The 24,620-nt window shown below is 48.4% G+C and overlaps 2 protein-coding genes across 3 annotated transcripts in view; one reads left to right on the top strand and one right to left on the bottom strand.

Annotated features, from left to right (window-relative positions):
* Window positions 1-1,955, top strand: part of tnksa (tankyrase, TRF1-interacting ankyrin-related ADP-ribose polymerase a) — a 35,963-nt gene extending 34,008 nt beyond the window's left edge. For both annotated transcript variants that reach the window (XM_023808454.2, XM_023808455.2), the window contains one exon: window positions 114-1,955. In XM_023808454.2, the coding sequence (XP_023664222.1) occupies window positions 114-200 (87 nt within the window). In that variant the 3' untranslated portion in view covers window positions 201-1,955. The remainder of the gene's footprint in view (window positions 1-113) is intronic.
* A 659-nt stretch (window positions 1,956-2,614) lies between these two features.
* Window positions 2,615-9,864, bottom strand: dusp4 (dual specificity phosphatase 4). The gene is made up of 4 exons (XM_072714283.1): window positions 9,336-9,864; window positions 7,734-7,861; window positions 6,932-7,151; window positions 2,615-5,084 (listed from the first exon to the last, which is right to left on the bottom strand). The coding sequence occupies exons 1-4, from the start codon at window positions 9,709-9,711 to the stop codon at window positions 4,672-4,674; spliced, it is 1,137 nt and encodes a 378-aa protein (XP_072570384.1). The 5' UTR covers window positions 9,712-9,864; the 3' UTR covers window positions 2,615-4,671.
* Between the last annotated feature and the right edge of the window lie 14,756 nt (window positions 9,865-24,620).

A 24,620-nucleotide genomic window follows, 5' to 3' on the forward strand; every position in this document is an offset into this window, starting at 1 on the left:
CCGACATGAAATAAACACGGGGTGTCTTTAGATAATAGCCAGGGGATGTGGCTCCTCTGTCCATAGGATGTTTGACTCTATCCTCATGCCGTTCGACCTCTCTTTGTCTCCAGGCCTACCCAGAGTACCTCATTACCTACCAGATACAGAAGCCAGAAAGCACAGCTCAGACTGCTCCGGGCGCAGAACAAAAGTCCTAGTCCGGCCCAGCCCAGTCCGGCTCAGCTCAGCTCAGCTCAGCCCTGCCCAGCCTAGCAGAGCCCAAACGAACCACAGAGACTGTTACTGAACACTTCATACATTCGGGGCCAAACTACCAGTGAAGCTCCTTTAGTTTTTTTTTTTTTTTTTTTTTTTTTTACTTTAAGATAAACTTCAGTTGTGAACAGCTGATATTTTTCTTTTCTTGTTTTTATTTCATTTTTATTCCCCTTTCTCACTGTTTACAAAAAGTTGCCTTCACCTGTAACCAGTCACAGCTCCTTTTGCGCCCCCTGGTGCTCAAAATGGTTCACTGCGAGGGTTGGAGGCCACAGGAAAGTGACACCTTCAGGGTGCCCTGTGCCCCCTTAACCACACCCAGCTCAGTCTGCCAACCCCCCCAAGCATTACATTGATGTGAGACATGGCAGACCTGGAGTGGGGGGGGGGGGGCATGGATGCCCTGAGCCTTGGTGTCCTTTATTTTTATCGGCCTGTGAACACACTTGCCATCCTGGATTTGTATGCTTTTACTGTGATTGTTTTAGGTTATTTACACTATAAATTGGACCATGTCACACTTCAGTCTGTAGGGACCCTAACTTTTACTTTACTCATTTGTCTTTCTTTACAGGAAACACATTGTGTAGTTTTTTTTTTTTTTTTTTTTAAAGAAAGCTTTGGGATGTTTCAGTGGGTTCAGAAAGTGGCAAACTGACGGGAACAACACGGAGAAACAGAAGCTCAGCCTGTGTTACAGCTCGACATATTACTTTGCACAAGAATCGGTCTGTAAGCGTCACAAACCCACGTCGCTGTTGTCTTATACGCAGGATTCATGTTTTAAAGGACTTGCACTTTTAAACAGGAATGATAAGTTATTAGTAACTGAGAAATACGTTTTTGAAAAAAAAAGTTGGTTAATGTACAGGTTATGTAAACAATGCCTTTGTAAAGCTTTGATGTTCTTTACTGATGAAGATTGGCTTTTATTACTTCTCGAAATGAAGCCGGCTTTCCTTTTGGGTTTTTTTTTTATTTCCACATTTTCCTGGAGATGGAATGACTTGGTGATCAGGCTAACTAGTTGTTTGGTTTTTTTTTTTTTTGAATAAATATTAACTGTAGGAAGTCGTCTGTTGGTCATGTTGCCATGTTCGTAGAACTCACCACTTTGGGTTGGAGAAACTGGTTGTAACAATACTACTGATGACGCAGTTACTCGACTCGCTTCCTGTTCCCTATGAATTCCTGTACTAATTCTGGAGGGGACCCGACTTCTTGTTCAGGAGAGAACCACCGGTCCCCTGGGATCGCTCGCTCTGCCCTGGAGCTATAGGAAGGTGGAACCCAAAACCATGAAGGGCAGTGCTGGCTGGGGTGAGTGGGGGGTGTCAGTGGCGATCACCTGCTTTTAAGCCCCCCATTCATTGGCGCCACTTCAGCATCATGCAGAACTGAATAGAACCACAGACAGTCTGACACGGATGCGCTCATGTGTGGGGGTGTTCCCTTTATGGATGTACTGTTTCAGTGCCGCCCCCATCCCCCCTCCCATCCCCGCCAAATGGAGTCCCTTCCTCAAGCAAGGAAAGCAATCATGTTTCCATCTGCTTCCCGAATGATCCTGTAATCCTTAATGTGATGATTTACCTTTGTTACTCAAACCATGCAGTGTAACAAAGTTGATATGAAGATTAATCTATCACACTTCAGCCTTGTAAACCAGTCTTAATAAAGTATGTGACACTTCACCTGGTGTTCTTTCTTTTGTACATTTTGTTCCATCTTTTTCAAGCCACAATGTTCCTTTTAGGAATTATCTTTGGTCAAGATGTCAGTTTTTAACTATGCTTCCTTATAGATCCCTAAACGTTCAGGATATAGCAGTTAAATCCTCTCCAGCAGTTATGTAGACTGCCGCAGTTGCTGCTTACCATGACTGATTTATTCGCTGTTATGTAACTCAACTGAAAGCCTTTTGCTGAACCATGCTGTCCTATTCCAAATGCATACATGTCGTCAGCAGGGGGCACTCTTGCACCAAATAATGATTATTTTCATATTCGCTGGTAATTCTGGAGGTTTTTTTTTTTATTTGTAAACCTACACTCTGTGAGGTGTGACATGGACAAGCATCATTCTGTATGCCTATTTTTATTAAGGTATATTAATACAAATGTTCCTTGCCTAAAGGAATCGGCCTCCCTTACTGTATTCAAAGGTTTATTTTTATATACCACCCAGTGCAACTTATCAGGAAGGCAGAATAGAAACACTGGGGGTGTGCAAGGTTGCCTGTCCAACACCCTGCGAACACTGGAGCCTTAGAGTCACCCCATATGTAGGGAATCTAGTGGAACAGGTGGTCTGTACTGACAGGTTTGGGCAGAGAAACACAAAACAGAGACAATTGATTATGAAAACCGTTATATTTAAATGGAGTTCAAGAAATAAATAAAAGGAACATACCATATAACAAAAGAGGGAAAAAGTCTAGAAATTGTATCTTTATGAATGATATTGCCATGGGAACTCTGACAATAACATTTCACTCCACACGGGTATAAAGTATTGCATTGCTCAATGATTGACAGTTATACACCTGTAATATATTAATTTATCACTGGACTAAAATACTTTAACAAAAAGAGTTTTAAAAATGGTAGCTACCACCTCTTATAGTAATGTGCAAATTAATGTAAAAGTTTACTAGGGTATTGCATCACTTTAAAAGTGCTCTATAACAAGGTGCCAACATTCTTCAAAAGGAAAAAGAAAATTCTATGTTTCCTTAAAAAAGCCCAAATCCTAAAGGCATCTTGTCTGGATTCATGAGTGATTTCTTTTACAGAGTCGTGTCTCAAGAACTGAAGCAGAAGAACATGGGGGGGGGGGGGGTGTCCAAGGCCGAGTGGATCCCTCATTCCAGAAGAGCCCACCTGGACACTGCATTGGGTGAAGGTTCTGTGGCACGGAACACCTCCTTCGCTGGTTTATCCTACATTTCCAGTGATTTCAGACTACCTATGGTTCCATTAGAAGGTCATGTGGGAGGGGCTCCAGGGTATACTTCAAGCAGGGGGGCCTTTTTTGGACCCTCCCACTTCTTGTCATCACTGAGACATGAGGGGTGGGGCTCCAACAAAACACGTATCACAAACACATATCACAGGACGCTGGCCAGGTCTCACTGCCTGATAGGGATCGAAAAACAAAGACAACATTCTTCAGTCATCATACAGTCATTGATGAAGCGTGACTCACACTGAGCTTTTAAGTCTCTAAAAAGTGAGCGGGTCATGAAATAAATATTCCCAGTCCGCCTGGGCTTTGGTGGCCACCAGAGAGAGGAAAGAAAATTATTGCTCTGATTTGCAAACGTATAAAAACTGAGGAAATGTTGAGACTTGATGGAGAAATATTGCAGTCTAAAAGGTTGAAAATGGATGGCTGTCACTGCGAGAGATCAGTCTTTTCCATCATCAGATCGGTGTAAAGTTACATTGGATGCGGATGTGGGATTCCCGCAAACATCTGGAGCATTGTGTACCTTGTCTGAAACCGAGGCACTGACAAAAAGAGGGGAAATCATCTCGGCTCCTCCGTTTTATGGGAGACTCCCCTTCTGCCTGGCAAACATACTACTTGTTGATGTCATTGTACTGCATGTTATTATTCTCTGCCTCCTGGTTCCAGAGCAACACCCGGGTCTTTATCATTCTTTATACCTTCACACGAAAACCACACTATCTCAGTTCCCACCTTCACCTGCCTGACTGCGATAGGGTCGGCAAAGGAGGTAAAGGCAGCCAGGCAATTGGCTAGAGTCTTTGAATGGGGGGGGGGCTGGGAACAGGTCGCCCAAAGCCACCACTGGAGGAGAGTCTTTGGAAGACACGATGAAAAACACAGGATATGAATGGAACTCTGATGGATACCGTAGAACGTCACAGCAGCGGCAGACGTAGGCTGCTGACAGAAGATGAAAGCAGCTCTGAGCGAACGGTGAGGGTTTTCCCGTAAGCGATTCTCTTACTGAAACCTCACACACGTATATAGAGCTCTGTGAATTTCCAAAGACTAATGAAACTGAGGACCATTTTTCAGACACAAAATTATTGTTTTACAGTAGAGGCTACGAAAGCACTGTAGTCTGCTTTTTAACCCATGTGCCCGTTTATGTCAGTAAGACAAGATCGTCACCCTGTTGATTTTTTTTTGAACTATTCAGCATTCTAGAAGCTTCTGCCACCTATCCAGTTCATCCAAGAAGCTTTGGCCACTATCCGAGGAATTACAGCCACTCCAAACAAACTTTCAGAGTATTCTAGACACTTACACCAACAGTCTGGGGTGTTCTAGTATTTTCAACTTTCAGTGTGGAGTATTCTAGAAGCTTCAGCTGCGTGGAGGACGTTGGCACATGTCTCTCAGTCCCTGAGTGGCGGGGGGGCGGGGGGGGGGGCCTCAGCAGCTGGGTGAGGTGGTGATGGGGCTCTGCAGATAGGACAGTCCATTTGGCGGCCCATGTGTCACCACGGAGACAGGGAAGCTGAAGACAAAGGGGGAGGTGGGTGTGGTGGAGGAAGAGGAGGAAGTGGCGGCGGTGGGGACCACCACCTTGGGTCCGTGTGGAGGGGGGGGGCTAGCAGCCTCCACAGAGCAGGACGTAGCCAGGACCTGGGACTCGAACTGCAGCAGCTGGCCCATGAAGCTGAAATTGGGCGAGATGACACTGCGCCGCTGCCGCACAAACTCAAAGGCCTCCTCAAGGCGCACCTGCTTCCTCTTCATCAGGTAGGCCAGGCAGATGGTGGCTGAGCGCGAGATCCCCGCCTGGCAGTGCACCAGCACACGGCCATTGGAGGCCTTCACTGAATCTGGGGGAGGAAGTGGGGGAAAGAGAAGGTGAGAGTGGGATCCCAGCACATCGGGACACTTAAAGTGTAACGTTGACAGCATGACACTGTTTGCTTAACGGCTTGTCACGCTGTGTGGTTTCAATCATTTACACAACTGGAAGCCCATCCCTGAGGGGCAAAGGGCTGCCATGGGCATCCAAGCACCTACTCAAACTGGCCCAGCAAGGAACATTATAAACCCATCCATGCATCCAATTTCTATACCTGCTTCTCCTATGCAGGGTCGCATGGGTTTGGAGCCAATCCTGGAAACTATGTGCGCAACATAATAACCCATTCTGTTAACTAAACACTAGGGTATTTCAGAGTCTCAGAGACAATGCTCATTCAGAGGAAAAACCATAGACAGACACATATATTCTTTGGTGTGTGGTTCAGTGGATTGGGACACTATGCCTCTAATCTGAAGGTCACTGGTTCAAATCCCAGAGTAATTTCACTTTTGAGTCATTGAGAAATGTTCTTAAACCCCAAATTTCCCAGGGACTCGCTTAACCTGTATTCTCAAAAAAGTATGGATATGTTTTATTTATTTATCAGATGCTTTTACTTTCTAAAGAAAGCAGAGTCAGGCAGTCCCTGAAGGTATGTGGGCCTTGCTCAAGGGTGCAGCAGTGAAATTACTCTAAGCCTGGTATTTAAACCAGCAACCTTTCAGTCACAGGCACAGTATCCTGACCCACTGAGCCTCACATTGCCCCCATATAGAAGCATGTGCTAAATCAATACGAACATAAACAATCCGAATTTATAGTTAATAAAAAACTGTCCCTTTAAAAAAGAGAGCTTCAGAACACTTCTGCAAACAACGAGTCAAGGATGCTTTTAGATGCTTTAAAAAAAACTTCGTTCTGTGTGGAAAAAGCCTCTGGCTTATTTTCTCTGCATCCTAGAATGGAACTGACAGCGGGAGACGGGCCTGGATAGCGGCTGTATGCCTTGCCCTCCGTCCACCTGCGCAAACGGCACAGCCTGCCCTAAGATAACGAGCCACTGATTAACGAGCCGGTGAGACCTGCCGCCACATCACAGTGAGGCCCCGAGGTGCACGTCGGACGCGGGGGGGCTACATTCATCACTTACGTTACATTAATTAGCTGCCAGCTGCCGCTTCCCTCCCAAGTGCTTTACGGTGTTTCTCCGTTTATGCGGCTCGATATTTTATCGAGGCAATTCAGGGCAGCTCCAGGCTCCGCGTCCGCCGCAGAGCCCCCCGATGGGATTTCCAGGATAGACTAAGTGTCTGCTACCGGTTATTAGCCAGCCTAACGGTCGGCACTCAGCGCGAGAGCGCCGCACACGCGCACACACGCGCGCTCACATCTAAGGGCTCTCCGACATGGAGCCGAGAGGCGGATGAGTCAGACCCCAGTCCCTCGACGTCGCACTCTGACGCATACGCGCTCGCAGGAACTTCACTGAGCTCCTCTGCTCTGCCTGGTGCTCAGAGGCCTGTCAGCTATCTGCCAAGACTCTCAAGCCCTGGAAACATTGGAAAGGCCAATGCTGTGTAGGGCTCTTATACTTGGCAACACCGAGTGTGGCGAAGGCTAGCTGTCAGTTCTGGAAGTTCGAAATACCACAGACGCCCTAAATCCTCCGTCTCTGTCAACTTCTTCACTTATTCTCTACCACAAAAATAATTCCTGGATTCCATGCACCGTGTCTAGGGTAAAGAGTGCATGTAAGGCTCAGAGACCCAGTGAAAAGCTGGGCATTCACCTCAGGGCAGGTGTGTTGTTCATCCTGAAATAGCCTCATTAGCACTAAACACAGCAGCCCACCAGAGACAGAGCGCCACCCACCAATGTAGTCGATGGCCTCGATGAACCAGGAGCTGATGTCTGCCTTGTGGTTGTCTTCCACCGGAATGCACTTGTACGTGTAGACGCCCTCGAAGTGGTTGGGGCAGCTGGAGGACACATTGAGTAGCGCAGAAATGCCCATGCCATCCAGCATGTCCTTCTTGGAGGCATGATACGCGCTGCCCAGGAACAAGAAGGGAAGGATCTCCACTGGCCCGCCCTGGGAGAGGTAGAGACAGCAGGGTAACTATTGAGACACAACGGAGGCCTGCGGCTGGATCTGCAAATATATATATTTACTTGTGTGTTGTGGAAAAAAGGTCTTCTGTAAACATAAATGTATATAAACACCAATGGTGTGAATCGATGCGGCTGGCTCCACTATTGTATCAAGTTAATGGCGAGCTATTCACGTAAATACTATACTGGTTATTCCTCCCAGACCATGCGCCACATTAGAAGATGTCGTCGTAGAAAAACCTACTACAATGCGACATTATACAATCGCACCGCAACGGAAATGCACTATAGGAAGCTGGACAAATATAAATGGAGCCTAAAGTGAGAGTATCGATCTGGTTGTATTACGGGTTATCTTGCGCTCTTCCGGCCGGAAATCCGTGACGTTAAATTAAAGAAAGCTTCGATTTGTACAGACTACAGAGAGGAAGGTTGGCGATGCAAGAATTCTGCTGCCCCCCTCGGAAAGACAAAAGCGGAGTCTTTGGTGTTACACAACACGACCATGCGGGAAAAGCGGGGCCTGCGAGCGGCCTGACACCGCTACGCGTAAAGGGCTTACCTGGTCGTGGTGGGGGGTCCCACAGGAGCTGCAGCTGGGCTCTCCGCCGGACTGAAATGAGGAGCTGGACAAAATTTTGGTTTTCAGGCAAAATTCGGGATACTCCGAGAAAAATCTGTCGTAGCCCCCTGCGGAAAAAAATCGTTCACACCGTTAAAAACATGAAATTTACTAATAAGTAGGCTACATAATAAATATATTTTCAAGAAGGTTGGATGAATAACGATTATCCGTAGGCCATATTATTCCTGGCTGAAATCAAGCTTTGCGAATCAATCAGGAACATTATATTTAAATTAATTATGCTTGTGAAGCCCGCAATGTTTTTTTCGTAACAATGACCATCCGATTATATGATAATTATATATTATTTATAACCAGATGTGAATAACGTATATATTATGAAGAGACTTTTTGAAACAACGGTTATTCATTTCTTAGCTTAACATAATTAATAAAAAAGGCAAAACAATAAAAAAATACTGCATGATGCATACGTATACTAAGTCTGTTTTATTTTCACACTTTCATTTTACACAAAACGAATCCGTTTTTTATGAAATGCGAATTTCACCAGCTAAATCGTTACAGCATTTTGTAAAAGCCGAACTTATATGTAAATCAATATTGAAATATTTTTTTTTTGTACCCGATTCCCAATTCTTTAAGGCAAAGGCGATTGAATTTATAACGTACCGCTAGCTTATATTAGGCTACCATACATTTCAGGGGATGCGTGTCATTCAAATTTGGTACGATTTTATTAAACACAAAACTTTGGCTTTGTGATAATAAGAAACCTTAAGGCGGTCAGAGAACGTTACACATTTCTTTAAGCGTATCAAGTGCGCTTTGTGATATACAGTGTTTTCCTTAAATTCTATGACTATGACATAACGGTAGGAAATCTAGCAGGCCTGCTAAAAATATAGATTCTATAATGAATGTATGTATATATTATAGACATTCAGTTTGTTTCTGTTATTTTTACTATTACTTCTCCAGCTCAATTCAGACTTCTTTGTACGATCCATAAATTAATTCCGTAACGATCGCTTTATTTTACATTTATCGTTGTCATTCCATCATCATTTCCTGAATTACCTACTGTGAATTTTCATAATAAAAATCCAAGACACATGCTTTAGCAGGACTATTAAATGATTGTTAAGATACGGAATGCACACAAAACGCGGTCGGTTACTGGAAGTGAGAGGCTAACGATGTCGCTTTTGGCCATCCGCATTACATCATTGTTGTGATGCGCAATCATGTTGGCCATGTTTGGGCAAGAACTGCAAAAACAAAATTAAAAGTACATTGCTATTTAAGCGTTTTCTGAAACGCTAAGACACTTATACTTCAGGAGGTAACGCCTGCCCTTTGCGTATAGCTAGACGTAGCCGCTCTCTTGTGAGTGGACAGAGTGAGATTTCATGCACTCCTCTTTTGTTAGTGTAACGTGGTAGATCGTGGTCACTTTCTTCAGACTAACGGACCGATGGCTCGCCCCGATAATAAACACGGCTAACAATTCATCCACAGCGCAAGTACCAGTGTCATTTAAGTGGGTCAACCAGACGGTCACATTGTTTTTTTTACCTTTCAGTAGATATATTTCAGTCCCATATGTAGCCCTGTACAAGGCTTTAAGAACCAAATTAACCGTGCTGTCGTCCTTCACGTTGTCCGCATCATGCGTCCTCTCGTCGTACAGAATAACAGCGGAGTAGAGTCCGGATTGAAGCCGCATTTTGACCTCCTCGTCACCCGACAGGATCTGATCCAGGGATACGGAGCCCTTCGCCCGTCTCCGCACGATAGTGTTACAGCGGATGTTCACAGCGCCTCGGATGTGTCCGGCGCTGAAAGCCAAGAAAGACCTACAGTCCAACAGCAGGCATTTCCCACTGTCCTCTTTCAGCAGCCTTTTCAGCACGTTGCAGTCCATCTCACACAGTCCGTTCATCGTAACCATTTCTTCCCAAGCGTACACAATACTAATAAGACTTTTCAATCTATACGAATATACAGGATGAGAGACAGCCGACGATTATACATCCTACGCAGGTCCTTGTGTTGTTGTGCCGTGTTTATTCTCCTGAGAGGATTACTATCTCGACCAGTGACTGCTCCTTCCTTTTTATGAATGGGCTTCGGCCGCCACTGCCATAAAAGGAGAGTACCGTCACTGGGGCGGTGACGTCACGTTCTAGTACCATTCATTAACCCTTCTCCCTTTTCATTCATAAAAAGTCGGCGATTCCTGAATGGTGACAGGAGCTAAAATCGCCGGCGCTACCGATTGTAAATAAGCGTGTGTCGGCTACGCCGCTTTGCCTTGAAAATGTAGACATGACGGCGTTGCGAGGCGGCAGCGTGTTCGTTTCCTGTCAAACAATGGTATCTTACTAATACGGTCAAGGATAAATAAATACATTTCTTGTCTCACAATGTTGCCTCCTTTTTTAAATGGGGGCAAGGTGTTATTTTATTTTATTTTTAATAATCGTATTCAGAGTTACACAAGCCAAATATCATTTAAAGCGTTGGTGTCCGCTCAGAGGCTTGCGTACGAGGAGCACGGTTTATGCGTAGACAGCCCCGGAATGGCGAAGAGCGCTGTCCCAGGGATAGGCGGAGGACGGGGTAGCTCGATCCGCGACGTCGGACACGGAAGATGCGGAAACCCCTTTCCGAGCGGTCGGTCACCTCGGAGACCGGGACCCTCACCATCCTCACCGTTGCTCCTCTTTTCTTTACCTATCATTCACCGACAGCCGTTAAGTATCGGAGCCAGTAATTCTATACACAGTGGTTGAAGTGGGCAGGTACTCACCAGTTATCACTGGTACATAGTATCGGTACCAAGGGCGTAACTTTGGCTGGAACATTGGGGGGGGGTCGAGGTCTCATGATTATAGTAAAAAACATGATTATTGGGGGGGTTATATTGGCTGGATCTGGTTATTGGGGGGTTCATGACCCCCCTAACCCCCCTGGAAATTAAGCCCATGGGTACCTGTGTCTTTCTCTTAAGAGTACCTGGAACGTGTCTTGCGTATTGGCATCTCATATAATATCAAGGCCGTAATCATAATATTTTAGGGAGCACATTGCAAGCACATCTAAATATTGTGGGGGACGTGTCCCCCCCAAAATATATTATTGCATGATATACATGTAGTGAGTAACAAGGTGAGTACTGGCGTCTGTTTTTTCACACTTAAAGCACTGTGTCTAGTTCTACATATTTGCAAGCTGCACTACATTATTTCTTACTGCCCCAAGTAGAGGGCGACCATAAAACAGCTTTAAAATGAAGTCAGGTGATCTCTATTGAGAAATGAACCAGGCTAGGAGGGGGAGGGGAGCGGCAGCGACTGACAAAGCCACCAGGCTTCCTTCCGTAACATGCTGCCTTGGTCTGAACCTGTGTTAGGGGTGATGAAAAACAATGACGGGGGTTATGGGGTGCTCTCATCCATCCATCCATCCATCCATCCATCCTATCTATCTATCCATCCATCCATCCATCCAATCTATCTATCTATCTATCTATCTATCTATCTATCTATCTATCTATCTATCTATCTATCTATCTGTTCGGTCATCCTGCCCTGTCTGTCTTAACCTGTTTTATCTAATATAATCTGTGAAATCTATCATTTCTTTAAATATATGCAACCACTCAATATTATTCGTTCAGAGTCACAAGAGACTGGTGAGAAGCGCAGGTTCCCTGTGCAGTTTCCAGCATTAGAGGTGGGGCCCAACCAAGGTAAATATTCTGTTAAAAAATTTAAAATATTTTGTTTAAGTAAACGCTCGGTTTCTCAACACAAACAGAACCTTCGGAATGCACAGCTCAGATTCCAGAAGGAGCCCTGCTGTTGTACCCTTGAACTCGCATCGGACCCAAAGCTGCTCCAGAAAAGCATCCAGCTGTTTGAACATGCAAAACTCACTTCAGATTAAAGTGTCAGTTAAACAGCCAAAAGCAGTCCGCCCTTGTTTCCTGCCCACTGGTTTAAAATGGGTCTGCCCTGCAGTGAATGTCACACCCCCGGCTCTCAAATGAGACCTCAGGTCACGGTCTCAGTTCACGTAGCCGCTGTTGTAAATGTTTAGTGAAATGAATGCCCGCGACCTCTGTCGGGAGTGCCCTGTTTGTGGGTGAAGTTTTTCCATCGCTCTGACATGCTGTCTGCAAGCGGTTCCTCAGCACCCTGGAGCGAGCAGCTTATTTGGTGTTTTGCCAGAAACACTGTTGTTTTTGTTGATGTTTTCACACCACCGGCGTCCTGGATTCTGGCCTCGTGTCAAAGACCATTAATTCCATGTGCTTAGTTTCTGCTCGTCGGTGCGGCAGCGAGCAGTTAATGAAGAGAGCGGCTCTAGCGACCCCCCCCCCCCCCGCCGTTCAGCAGCCATCTGCAGCCCCGCTGAGGTTTCCGCCCCTCCCTGTTGTGGTCCACTTTGCTTGGCGATGACCACTGTGGGATCCAGGTGCTGTCAGAGGGCTGTTCTGGTCCCAGATGAGGCCCTGGTTCTAAAGCGAGACCCGATGGGGCGGTTGGCCACGCGCTGCATGGGGTGAGAGGTCACCACACTTCGATGTGTCCTTTCCGGCTGCGGGGGTGGCTCTAAATAGGTCAAAGCAAAGCCTGAGGAACTTTAATACACAATTCATTCAGCAGCATGAACCTCAGCGGGAGGGGGAGGGCCTGCCATGGCCCTCTCGTCTAATTGGATCTTCACAAGATTCTCGTGGTTCAACAGGAACCCTTCTGATATTTGCATAACTCGGATTATGTTGCTGGGCGGAAGCATGCGGGTCACGTAAGGTGGGTGCATGTAAAGTGAAGGGCACACCCCAAGGTGGGCGTGGCCAGATGGGAAGGTGGTGGATGGTTTCTAAGAAAAGGGAATGGGTGGGCGTTCCGTTTATCAAAGCTGCTGTCATGTGACCAGAAGAGCTTAAGAACTGATGTCCTCCACTGTCACCCGCTGTCACTTGCGGGAGGTCAGATTAGCCACAAGCCGGTGCCACTGTATAGCGGTTGTGTGATTTATAACATAAAGGGGTGACAGATGTATAAAGATCACCAGTATTATGCGTGCAGATCCACTGTGCAATTCCTCTGTACATGCAAAGGTTAGGATGTGCGTGTGCTTGTGTGTGTGTCTGTGACCTGTAACTTTTTACCATGTACCGACATTTTTTCAGTCCCCACAAGGATTATCTCAATTTTATAAATAGCTGTAACTGCAATCAAAAATCAATAGCCAAAAATCTTGCATTTTGTTGGATTACATTTGGTTAAGGTTAGGGCTGGGTAGGGATTAAGGTTGTCACTTTTGGGACTACAGCTATGCCCATAGAGTTGAGTGGAGAGTCCCCACAAAGAAAAGAATACATGGACTATGTGTGTGTGTGTGTGTGTGTGTGTGTGTGTGTATGTGTGTGTATGTGTGTGTGTATGTGTGTGTGTGTGTGTGTGTATGTGTGTGCAAATCATCTTCTGCTGGGGAATAATGAGTCTTTCAGTCACAGTGATTGTGGTGATGAAATCTCAGTATCTGGTTTGTGGACAATTTAGAGAGACATTCTGCACCCCCCCCCCCCCCCGCACACAGTGCTTTATGATAAACTGCCAGTGGTTCATATCCTGGACAGAGTATGAGTCACTTGCCTGTTTGTATCCCACACAGTCGCGTTCAGAGTGGTGTCCACCCCTTTCTTCTCTATCTACGTATCAAGGCCCGCCCCCCCCCCCCCCCCCCAATAGCAGAGTCTGCACTGTAGCGTTGCCCCCGCCTCCTGTTCTAATTCTTTGGCTCTGTAAACCCATAATCCAACAGGACATGCGGTGCGCACTGCTGTGTTCAGCGCGCGTGTATGTGCGTATATCTGCATCAGGATGTCGGACCTGCTGGCTCCTTCTGCCTGAGTCCGGAAGTGTGGGGGGGGGGCACACCCCAAAGCCCCTCCCCCCTCCCCCCTTCCTTCAGACACACCTGGTTACACACTCCTGGAGGAAAGAGGCTGCTTTCTCAGACACATATTTCTGTTCTGTGAAGCGAGTGGGCAAGTGAGCGGTTGACCTGGCTGAGGCCGGGGGCCGTTTTGGCCCGTAACCCGACTGCCGTGCCGGTTCTACTGCCGGGCAGAAGCATGCGGGTGTCAGACGGTCATCACCAGCTGCTCATCCCATAATTTCTTGCAGCGATGCCAGAAAATTTGAGATAATAAAGTGGCATGTCATAATCAGGCTAGCAGGGGTGTGACTTTCCCCTCCTACTATGAAAAACGTCGCCCTAGCTGGTCCAGACCAGAATGTCAGGTGAACGAAGCGAGAGACCAAAGCGCTGAGTGACTGGGGTGTCATGCTGGGTTACTGTAGCTGCTTCCCGTATCTGCCCAGCCCCCCCCCGTCAGCATGCACACCACCCCCACCACCTGACGGATGGTTCTGGCAGCATGAAAAGTAACTTCCTCTGTGCCTGTGTGTGGGGGTGGAATCGGTGGGGGGGGCACAAGTAGGTTGACCCTTTCAAAATCCCACCTGACAGCATCCAGCTCTTTGTGGGGGGATTGATTTGTGTTTGTAAGTCAGGTGCAATCAGAAATCAGGCCGCTGCAGAGAAGGAGTTGCTATGAGTAATGTGTTCAGTGTTAGTCATCCGTTTTCTGTTCTTTTTTTTCTATTTTGTCTGCATGTCTCCTTGGGAGGGGGGGGGTGTGGTATTTTTTCCTGCAAAGTGCTCTTCTGCATGCAATGCTCCATGCTCACTCATAACCGCGACACTGTTTGCATGTTGTGCTACCAACGCAGGCTTCTCTGTCAGCATTAGCGCCCCGTGTCATTGCGCTACGCTTCTGGCTCCCAGCGCTCACACTAGCAAGCTGCTCCAAACCACTTAGCACGCGGTGGGGGCAGAGCGCACATTTCCAGCTCTGAGGAGGGAGGGTGTGCAACTTCATTTTGGTCTGAGCTAACAGTGATATTTGTGCAGTACTGATGTAGTCATCTTGGGACCTAGTGAAGGATAATATCAGCCTGATGACGGTTTCGGGGAGCAATAACAAGAAAGCAGGCTATTACACTAGGGAAGAGGTTTTCCCATAATGCTATGTCTTCTTAAGAAGGTCTTAATGTGCTGAGTAGTCCTACTGTTCTCCTATTGGACATTCTGTATTTCAGGATGTAGGATCAGGATTATAGATACACAGATCCCTCACCTGTAGCCTTCATAAAATATAAGATCTCCCAGATCAGACGTGCATCACTTTCATCTCTGTGTGTTTGCGTGAGGGTGTGTGTGTGTGTGTGTGTGTTTGTCTTGCATCCCTGCTCAGAAGCTGGTGAGATACTAACAGCTTAGGGGCAATTAATAGATTGTAGGCAGGTATGGAGATGCATGAGCTGTCTTTTGCAGGGCTCATTTAAGTGTCTCATTTAAGTGTCTCTCATCAAGTGTCCCTGGTGAGAAGGTACTTTTTGTATGGCGTGCCCCTCCCCCCCCAGTGACAGATATCTGGTTTCTCACCGTGGTCTCAGTTTCATTCACAAACTGCCCGCTTTGAATAACCAAACTGCCACCAGGAAACCGGGTCACATGATTGGCCACACAAGGAGGCGTGTCCCATGTGGGCCATGGAGGGACTTTCCTGTCTGGAAAGCAGGCGACAGGTGGGGGGTGGGGGATTACGCGCCCGGCGCCACGTAACTGGGCTCCAGTGTCGGGGATTAAGGGGCAGATTGTGGGCTTGTGGGAGGCGGGCGATGGCACTGCATTGCACAGCGTGTGACTGTGCAATCCAGACACCAGAATGCAGATTAAGTCTCCCCCCTCCCTCGACCCCCACTGGCACCTTGCGGCACACATGGCTGCATTTTAACAGTCTCGTCTGTATGGCCTCTATGCTGATCTGCAGTGTGAGTCTCGGATTTAACGCACAGAGCCGGGGTCGGTCTCTATGGCTGCCTGGTCACACGTTTAATGGCATCCCATCAACCCTGTGGGAAATCGCTCACAGACCCAGGAGGAACCCTTGATTTGTTTCCATCAGCGTGTTGGTGTATCTTACTGAAGCCTCCAGGGCAGTGACTGTGTGTAGCCTCATGCTAGGGTGGTACTGGCAGCATGCTGGTCATTCAGCTCCATAATCTCCTCCGCCCTTACACTGGGGCTCCTCTCTGGCTTTCTTTGATACCTTCCAGACCTGCCTCAGACCTGCACATCACACCTGATAGCTACATACATAAATCAATCTGTCTGAGGGTCATCAAACCAAAACAAGGCTGTGAAAACATCTGAGGTAAATAAATCATTCAGGGCTTCAGCCTGAGTTTATATATATATGTCTCATCCATGACCCTCTAACTACAAAATCTATGTGAGAATTTCATCACTGTCAGACTATTGTACCGTTTTCCCTTAATTAACGATGTCATTAATCAAAGCTGCCTTTCCTTTGCCCCACCCCTTTGGGGCAGCCCGCGACACAAGGTGTATCTCTTCTCTATTAATGCAAACACAAACGTTTCATTCCTCCAGGTTGGAGGCCCAAGCCAGCTTCCATCATTTATTCATCACACCTGCGTCAGCCCTGTCATCTGCCTGCCGCGGTCACTGCATGGTTGACAGTGACGTTTATTGACTGCGATAGAGCAGAATCCAGAGCACAGGGCGCATGTGGCTGGCCGCTCACCCACATGCACGTATGCCGTGCCTACGTACACAGGCTCATGGGCACACAGACACATGGCCTTTCTCTCCATCATCATCCTCACCGTCAACGCTCTTCGGTCTGTCGCCCTGACGTTTCCATGGGTAATCTATCATTTTTTTGTGCCCTTCTCAACAAACTTTCTGTTGTTATCAGGCAACCAGGCAAATGCTGCCTGGTCCATGTCTGTTTTTGGGAAGCTGAGCACACAACATGCCGGCTGTGAAGGACCAGGAGCGATCTCCAGGAATGAGGATGAGCTCATCCCTGTGCGCCCCCCCCCCCCACTACATGCAGGCTGTGAAGGACCAGGGGCGATCTCCAAGAAATAGGATGAGCTCATCCCTGTGCGCCCCCCCCCCCCCCCCACTATATGCAGGCTGTGAAGGACCAGGGGCGATCTCCAAGAATCAGGATGAGCTCATCCCTGTGCGCCTCTCCCCCCCAAAATCTGAGTAACAAAACTCATTTCACAACCCATCGTCATACTTCCTGGTGGAGGTTCTCAGGCACAATTTTCAAACAATTTCCACGTGCTTCTCCAGTCTTGCCTTCAGTATTGGAACAGGCTTGACTATCTGCTAAAGGATGATTGTCAGAAGGTTCCATCAAAATGGTTCTCCAAGTGTCAGAAGGTTCTCCAAATATGTTGGCTTGAAGGTTGTCTGGGTTAAATGTAAATGAATGAGGATAAAGGCCATTTAAACTGGGGTAAATAAAATCTGACAAGTTATCCGGCTAAGCAAGGAATCAGGTCCCAGATATTGCTAAATGGCTTTCCGACTTGCCGTACTGGAAAGCTGTTAACTCGTGTGTGATGTCATTCCCATTTCCAAGTTTCGACCTCCGAGGTAAATGGAACACAGCATTACAGAGGCCTCTCTATCGACTCTGTTGTGGCATTGATCAGAGGGGAGGTCTTCAAAGCACACTGCTCAAAGTCACCCAACCAGCCCATGTGGAAAAAGGGTTGGACATCAACTGGACCTCCAGGATGGATCCAGGTGTGTGAGCACACATGGGCTTGGGGCGTAGCAGCTGAATGCGTATTCCGGGGTGAGCTCAGCAGAGTTATCATAACGTTGTTATTCCGCTGCTTGTTAGCCCGAGCCAACCCGCTAAGCTAATTAGAGCCCATTGTCTGCTGAGCCAGCCCCGCCATGTCTGGTTTGGGGGTGGGTTGGGGTGTCTGAATTTTCACCGTTGCTGGGACCCCCCATAGTCACCATAGTCACATGGCTTCTCAGTGGATCGCCTCAGCTATGGCTGAGTCACCTCACCAGGGTTCGGTTGGCAAGCCACACACACCTCAAGTGACACCCTGCTCACACGTCACACGGCTGACACCCTGAGCGAAGGAAGCTGATCATTATTCAGCGTGATCGGCGCAGACGGGCCGGCTCTCCTCAGGAAGGTAGCAGCGTCTGCAGATATCGAAGTGATCATTGCGCGTTTGCGTCATTGCGGGCTGCCTTGCCTCTTCCTGGCCTGCGTTTTCTTCTCAAGAACATCATTTTGGATTCAGGATTCAGGAGCAGAAGTGGCCTTGATTAGTAGATGGATATAATCACTGCAGGATCTCTTGAAAGTGTCACTGTCATGTTGTAAAATGTCTCCCATGTCTGGACCGTACTCCCTTCCTCAGCTTCAGTGGGTGGGGCTACAATGAAGCAGAACCCTCCTCTGCTTTTTCTGACATGTTTCCTGCATCTGGTGTCCATTTACCTCCCAGGCCTCACGACAGCAGGAAGCCACTTGTCTCGCTGTGAGAGGCACTAATGCTTTGGCACCTGGGCGATGCCCCCTATAAACAGCTCCACATTACTGCATCAATGCTTGGTTCAACCTGGGACTTTGCTATACTTGCAACCTCTGCTGCTCCCTAGCAGCACGGAGTGAGGCCGAAATGACTCATTTCTACAGAGTCTGGGGCCGATGCGTCTGAAATGGAAGCCGAGGGCTGAGGAACCCAAACAGCGAAGCCTGAGGAACCACAGACAGGAGGAGAGAAAACAGTGAAATGCCCAAAACAGGGAACCTCAGACTGGGGACCACAGAGGGGCCATCCAAAGAAACAGGCCGAGTGATACACGGGGAGCCACGAGAGCGCGGTTACAGTGTATTTACAGCTTATCACCCTGAATCCACAGACAGTAGATCAGGAGACAAGCAGAACGTTCCTCTGAGGTGATTTGTCATATTTGATGAGCTAATTAAAGGTAAATGTCACAGAGAGTTAGGACGAGCGGGGTGAGGCGTCAGAGGCAGAACAATACTAGTGGCCAACAGTGGTCTCTCATTCTGCTGGCCGCTTTGTATCTTACAGTGCTTTTCCACTGGCATACAGGTGCCAACCTCTACCCGGCCTGTACTGCGAAGACAGATTAGTTACAGGACAGTTCCAGCTCGCTTGGGTTTTCCACTGCAGAAGGGTCAGCTCAGTAAAGGCTTTGCTGGGTTTGGAGAGTGACAGTGATGTAAAAGCGAAGAGAAGATTATTTAGTGTCCACACGGTGTACATCATGATTTACAGTGTGCTAATTTCCACTAGCAAGTCTGTGAGAATCAAACGCTAGCAGAATTAGCTTTAGCTTGCGTAAATTTGCCTTACGCATTCAGCCCATTCAGCTGTTCTATAGTATTTATTAAGTAGGATGCTGAAATTTTCATGTTTAGAGTTATCAGGAATGCGTCAATACATTGCAATGTATGATACTACTGAAAATGAATGATATATAGAATACGGTCTTTTTTCCTTCAGATAATAAAGGCACATTGAAGCAGATCACAGGTATCTCCCTGGATTTGGACTATTTTGATGTGGCAAAGCAACCAGCTTGGTCTGGTCACACTTCCAGCCCTGACAGTAAGCAGGGCCATGTCAGCGCGGGTACAGTGTGGATACCGTTCGGAAAATCTACAATGGAAAATGTCAGATTGCGGTTTGACTTGGTTCTTGGTTGCAGTGGAATAGTGTCACTAGTTGCCACACTTCCTGTTGACACTCGCTGACTCACTAGGTCACCCACAGGCACAGGCTGGACTTGCAGCAATTGTGTCACCTTGACCTGGCCAAAGTGTCACCTAAGTGCCAGTCAGCGGAAGTCAGATGTGCTAACCCTCCCCCCCACTCCTTGTTTTTCCCTCCTGCTGGGAATTTCCACGGTGTCTCACTGACAGGGAGGATCGCGCCATGCGGAAATCAGGCCTTTGCTTTGTGAAAAACGGAAAAATGAATGTGCTGAGTGAATTTAGACACATAGATGTAGGACAAGGGGTAATATTGGTTACGGGGGAGTGTTTGGAGATGTGCTTTTGGGGAGATCCCTAGGATGTGGTTAAGCAGAGCTGTGTGTGGAGGTGTGACTGTGTGTGTGTGTAGACTTACAGCGGTTAACACCTCCCAGCTTCCTCAGGAAGACACTTATCACCTTCAAGGCCGTTGGGTGAACTTGACAAATGTGTCGGCAGAGTTATCAACATTTGAGGACATGTGGTCACCCGTAACACTTGGACTTCCGCCCTGATGGGACTGCGAGACCATCCGCAGACCCCTGGCAGAACCTGGTACAACAGACCGGCGCCGCCGGAGAGCCAATGGAGCGTCAGACGGTCCGATCGATGGCCTGACCTCCACCATGTTTACGAACGGGAGGCAGTATGTCAATCGGCCATGTGGTGGGTCGGAAGGCCGGGCCGCTGTCGGATCTGCTTAACGACAGGCGGGCAGCTTCTGCGGTTCACAGCGTTTGTAGGGAGGAGGTCATCAGAAAGTATTAAAGAATTCTTGCCTGCCCAGTATCAGCCAGAGGCCATTTTGTTTGTTTTTTGTGATGAGTGTCACACAGCCATGGGTTGGGGAGTGTGTGCATGTCGGGGGGGGGGGGGGGGGATCGTTCAGCTGGTGAGCCGCATCTGCCAGGCAAATGGGCCGTCCGAGTCCGGGGGAAGTCGTTTGAATATTACAGGGCCAGAACAACGGAAGCTGCCAGCCCCTCCGGCAGAGGCTGGGCCGGGTTGCCGTGGCGACACCTCAGCAGAGATTTGATTTACTCACCTCAGAGATGCTTCCCTTAGCCGGTAGAGAGCAGAGCGGTGAAAGTCTGTCTGTGGATTCTCAGAGATAATCAGGGTTATCTGTGTGGTGATCTTCTTCTCAGAAGATGGGCTGTAATTGAAAGATTGCTGGTTCGAATCCCTGACCAGCAAGGCACCAATGACGAATCCTGAGCAAGGTGCCGCCCCCAAGCACTGCTCCCCGGGCGCTGAATTAGCTGTCACGATGTCACAAATGGGTTAAATGCAGAGGACACATTTTGCTGTTGTGTGCTGTGGTGTGTCAACACTGATCTCTAAATTCTGAAAATTTTAAGGTTGTAGTTTCCGTCAAAGAAATGACAGCAGATGAAACTGGGATCTCACACAAATACAGTGTTTTCTGACCTCCACTTGTCCTTGAAATATATGGTCGGACTAACGCAGTAAGTAATCGTACTTGCTGTCCTACATCTTACTCCTTAAGAATCAGACGATATATGATGTAACTGGACCCTGTGCCCAGTAACTGTAGTCATATAATCAATCACTTTTACGAGTTTTCATTTAAACCCCATACAAGTTTCTGCCTTTCTCAGTCATTTCCGTTCTGAGGAGCTCTTGGCCTCCATCGATTCTCTGGGGAGGGGCTTCGGTTCATCACTGGCCTCTCTGTGCCAGTGGTGCATTAAAGGTCCATGTTTCAGATGAGTTCTGTGCAATAGGGGAGAAATGGCCCCTGGAATCAGTTACCATTATTATACAGCCAATCCATTTTGCTTAGCAAACCCAGCTCTTATTCTGCGTAACGGTGTGTCTCTGGTACGGTTCAGGGCTGTGCGACCAGCCGCTGTTTTTATATACATATGCTTCGCTTTCTGACAACTTCAACCAAATGGAAGAGTCTGCGGCCCTTCCTTGTTATTTTCGATCAACACTAGGTTGCTCCACAAGCAGATGTTGCCATGACGATGGCACCTGGCAGTAAAAACAAAAGACCCCCCCCCCCACTCCCCGGCCAGGAAACGGGCTGACGGAGCGTCCTCCGCCGCATGCCGACTTTGCGGGGGAGAGCTGCACAGTGAAGGCCGCGGGAACAAGCAGCCTTTTGTGGACTCTCCCGATAGCCTCGCGTGCTCCTACATCCTGTGTCCTGGGCTGGATTAACATTATTATGCCTAGATCCAAAAAGACGGTACAGAGGTCAACCTGGGTGGGGGGGGGGGGGGGGCTGCTAGGACTTTCCGATGCACGAGTGGATCGAAGCAACCAGGGATCCTGGCCATGGGCAGGTTGGGTTTGTTGATAAACATGACCTGCAGCGTCCCGCTGTGTAGCTAATACTGCTAGCGGGTGGCTGGGGTGTAAAGGAGCTGCCGCTTCGAGCCGTAAGCCTTTTAGCTCGTGTCCTGGGGGCAGTGGGGACAGGCACGGCGAGCGTCTCACTCCTGGGCTTCCGGAAAGAGGGAAAGGGAGTAGCCGGCAGCGTGAGAAAGCTGTGCCAGAGCTTGTGGCCATAGGAGCTGTATCTTGCTGTCAGGTGAGGGATCTTCACAATATCATTGAAGTGTAGAAGATTCTGTGTGTTCTTTGCAAGGGACAGATCTACCTGGCTTAGAATAACCAGTGACCTAGTTGCCCCCAGCCGGGGCCAATCAGACACCGCCCCAGGAACTGATATGGTGCCAGAAGTCACATGACTGAGGCAGTCAGCTCTGCCTCATTTGCATATTGACCACACCCATTAGGCGCGGCGGCAGCAGCCCAGGCCACAGAGGCAGTTATTTAAAGCAGTTACCACATATCAGCTTGTTATCATCCATCCATGCAACCTGGGCAACAATTTCAAACTGTGGATCAGTAAAAATCATGTGACCCACTTCCCGTTTGTTAGCTGGAGGATTGAGTCTTCTTGACTAACAAAGGCCCCTGTGTAGCTAGGTTGGTCGGGGTGTGGGTGGGGGTTGGGAGGAGCAGTTGGGTTTTTACAGGTCAAACCCGCCTCAAAGTACAAAGCAAGAAATCATCACTTACAACTCAAAAAAGTTAATGAATGGTAAACAGTTACCGTCTGTGTGAAATTAGTGACTGTAGTTAAACACAGGTGAGTACAAACTGTTTGAGGAGCCTGGGTTTCCCAGTTATCTATTATTTGCTTTTAAACTCCTCATGCAGATGCTCGCAGCGTGCTGGCAGGCTGGGGGGGGGGGGGGGGGGAGGGGGTGGGGGGGGGGCGTCACAAGGGCAGAACACATTGACGCTTGTGAGCCTGTTAATGAGGAAGCGGTCGACCCTGATCAATAAATACCAATTGAGTAGTGCTGTGTGATTAGTGCCATAATATGCTTTTATATTTTACTGGTGATTTAGAGTAAAGTTCCTCGTACTGCTATACAATAAGCCATGGGATTTCTGTGGGATTTAAACCTGCACACAGTCCACATCCTTTTAATGGAGATCTGCAGCTCTGGACCTATGATATTTTATTTAGCTAACACTCTGGTTATCTTCTATATATCTATATCCACCTTCAGTGGATGCCTCACCCCAGTCACCTCAGCAATATCCAAGGTCATGTTCCAGCCCCCCAGCCATGTGACCCCACGAGCTGCTGGAAGATATACGCCACCATGTGGAAGGCGGGGTTATCGCCGCGTGGGCCGTGGCAGGATCGGGCCGCCCTTACAAAATGATGGATGAGCTCCGTCCAGGTGACTCCCAAACTGTTAGCACGTTAGCATGGCTAGCTGCCTCATAGCCGTGCCAAAGCTGTGGGTCGGTAAAGCGGGCTCGTGCTACGTGCCGAAAGTCTCCTCTGCCTCAGTGACACACCGAGGCCGGGGACTGCGTCACACAGCACAGCCTCGGGGTCCCTGTGCCTCTTGGCCAGCTCCAACCCCAGAGCAGGACCTGAATGATACATCAAGGCGTTTTGACAAAAGCTCCACATGAACAGAGATTGTGAATCATGTTCATTGCTTTTAAATCCGCAGCGAAGCAAGTTCTGAAATTTTCCATTCTCATGAAATTTATGCGCTCCGTCATTCCCGACTTCCAGCGTCACCAGTGGTACCAGTAAACAAACAGATTGTGACGCTGTGTTTCCACAGGATGAGTTGGCCGATCAATGATGGAATGGCCTCTCCCAGCCTGGACCCAGGGATTCTGCTGCCGGGAATCAGTCTGGGGGGCCACCACGCGCGAGAATGGCGAGGACACGCACAGATGCTGCAGTAGAAGGAGTGGCCAGCAGGGGTCGCTGTGCAGAGCAGATCCTGTGAGTTGTCTTTTTCCGTCAACCTGGGTTTTCAGTGGAGCTCCAGTGTGAGATCCAGCATGATCTGGGCTGGTGAAGACAGAACTGCTTATGCCCAGCTGACGTGGGGGGGGGAGCCAGGCCTCGCGGGATGAAGAATGATACAATTAACAAGATGTCAGTGATGTTCAAGTGAGTGATGGGCTCTTCATTTGCTGTGGGGGGCAGGCGGGTGCTTAGATACAGTATGGGGGGGGGGTCAGCTTGGTCAGAGCTGATTGAGGTCATTGACGGGTTTTTTTTCTGTGGCATTAGTTAGTTGTGATGTCTCTGCTGCTGAGATCACTATCTCTGAGAGGTAGGTCGGGCTGGACAGAGGATTGACAATGTCTGTCTCACATCTCATGCCCTGATTGGCGTAGCCAGCCCCACTGATCATCCAATAAAACGATGTCCCCCCCACCCCCAGCCGCATCAGCAAAGCATCGCTCCTGAGAAGTGCTAATACTTTGTCACGAGTCAGCTTCTCCTTGCCCACCCTGTGAGGCCCCATACATGCTATCACATGATAAATTTGAATATGCTAAGAGGTCAGCAGGGCGCCGTGACGACGAGAGGGGAGGGGCGGCGATGAACAGAGGGCTCATAGCGCTCGGTGTCTGAGTGAGTCATGCAGGCCGCTGGGCATTGCATGTATCAGGATGGGAGCTGCCGGGGCGAGGAGTTAACCAGCTGCAATAACCCCCCCCCAGCCCCCACCCCTGCATGCTACAAGGTCATGCGGCAGCCGGCTGATGTGTGACACGGCTGTACTGGTGCAGGAATCCACTTTAGTCACAGATAATGAGAAAGTCTGAAG

Source organism: Paramormyrops kingsleyae, chromosome 7, assembly GCF_048594095.1.
Source record: "Paramormyrops kingsleyae isolate MSU_618 chromosome 7, PKINGS_0.4, whole genome shotgun sequence".
NCBI classification, from domain to species: Eukaryota; Metazoa; Chordata; class Actinopteri; order Osteoglossiformes; family Mormyridae; genus Paramormyrops; species Paramormyrops kingsleyae.

Bases quoted from the DNA above. Each gene is read 5' to 3' on its own strand.
- dusp4 (XM_072714283.1), bottom strand. From the start codon at position 9,711: ATGGTTACGATGAACGGACTGTGTGAGATGGACTGCAACGTGCTGAAA. The intron at 7,152-7,733 runs GTAAGCCCTTTA...TACCTCTCCCAG, and splicing joins GGACCCCCCACCACGACCAG to GGCGGGCCAGTGGAGATCCT. The intron at 5,085-6,931 runs GTGGGTGGCGCT...TTCCTCCCCCAG, and splicing joins CGAGGCCATCGACTACATTG to ATTCAGTGAAGGCCTCCAAT.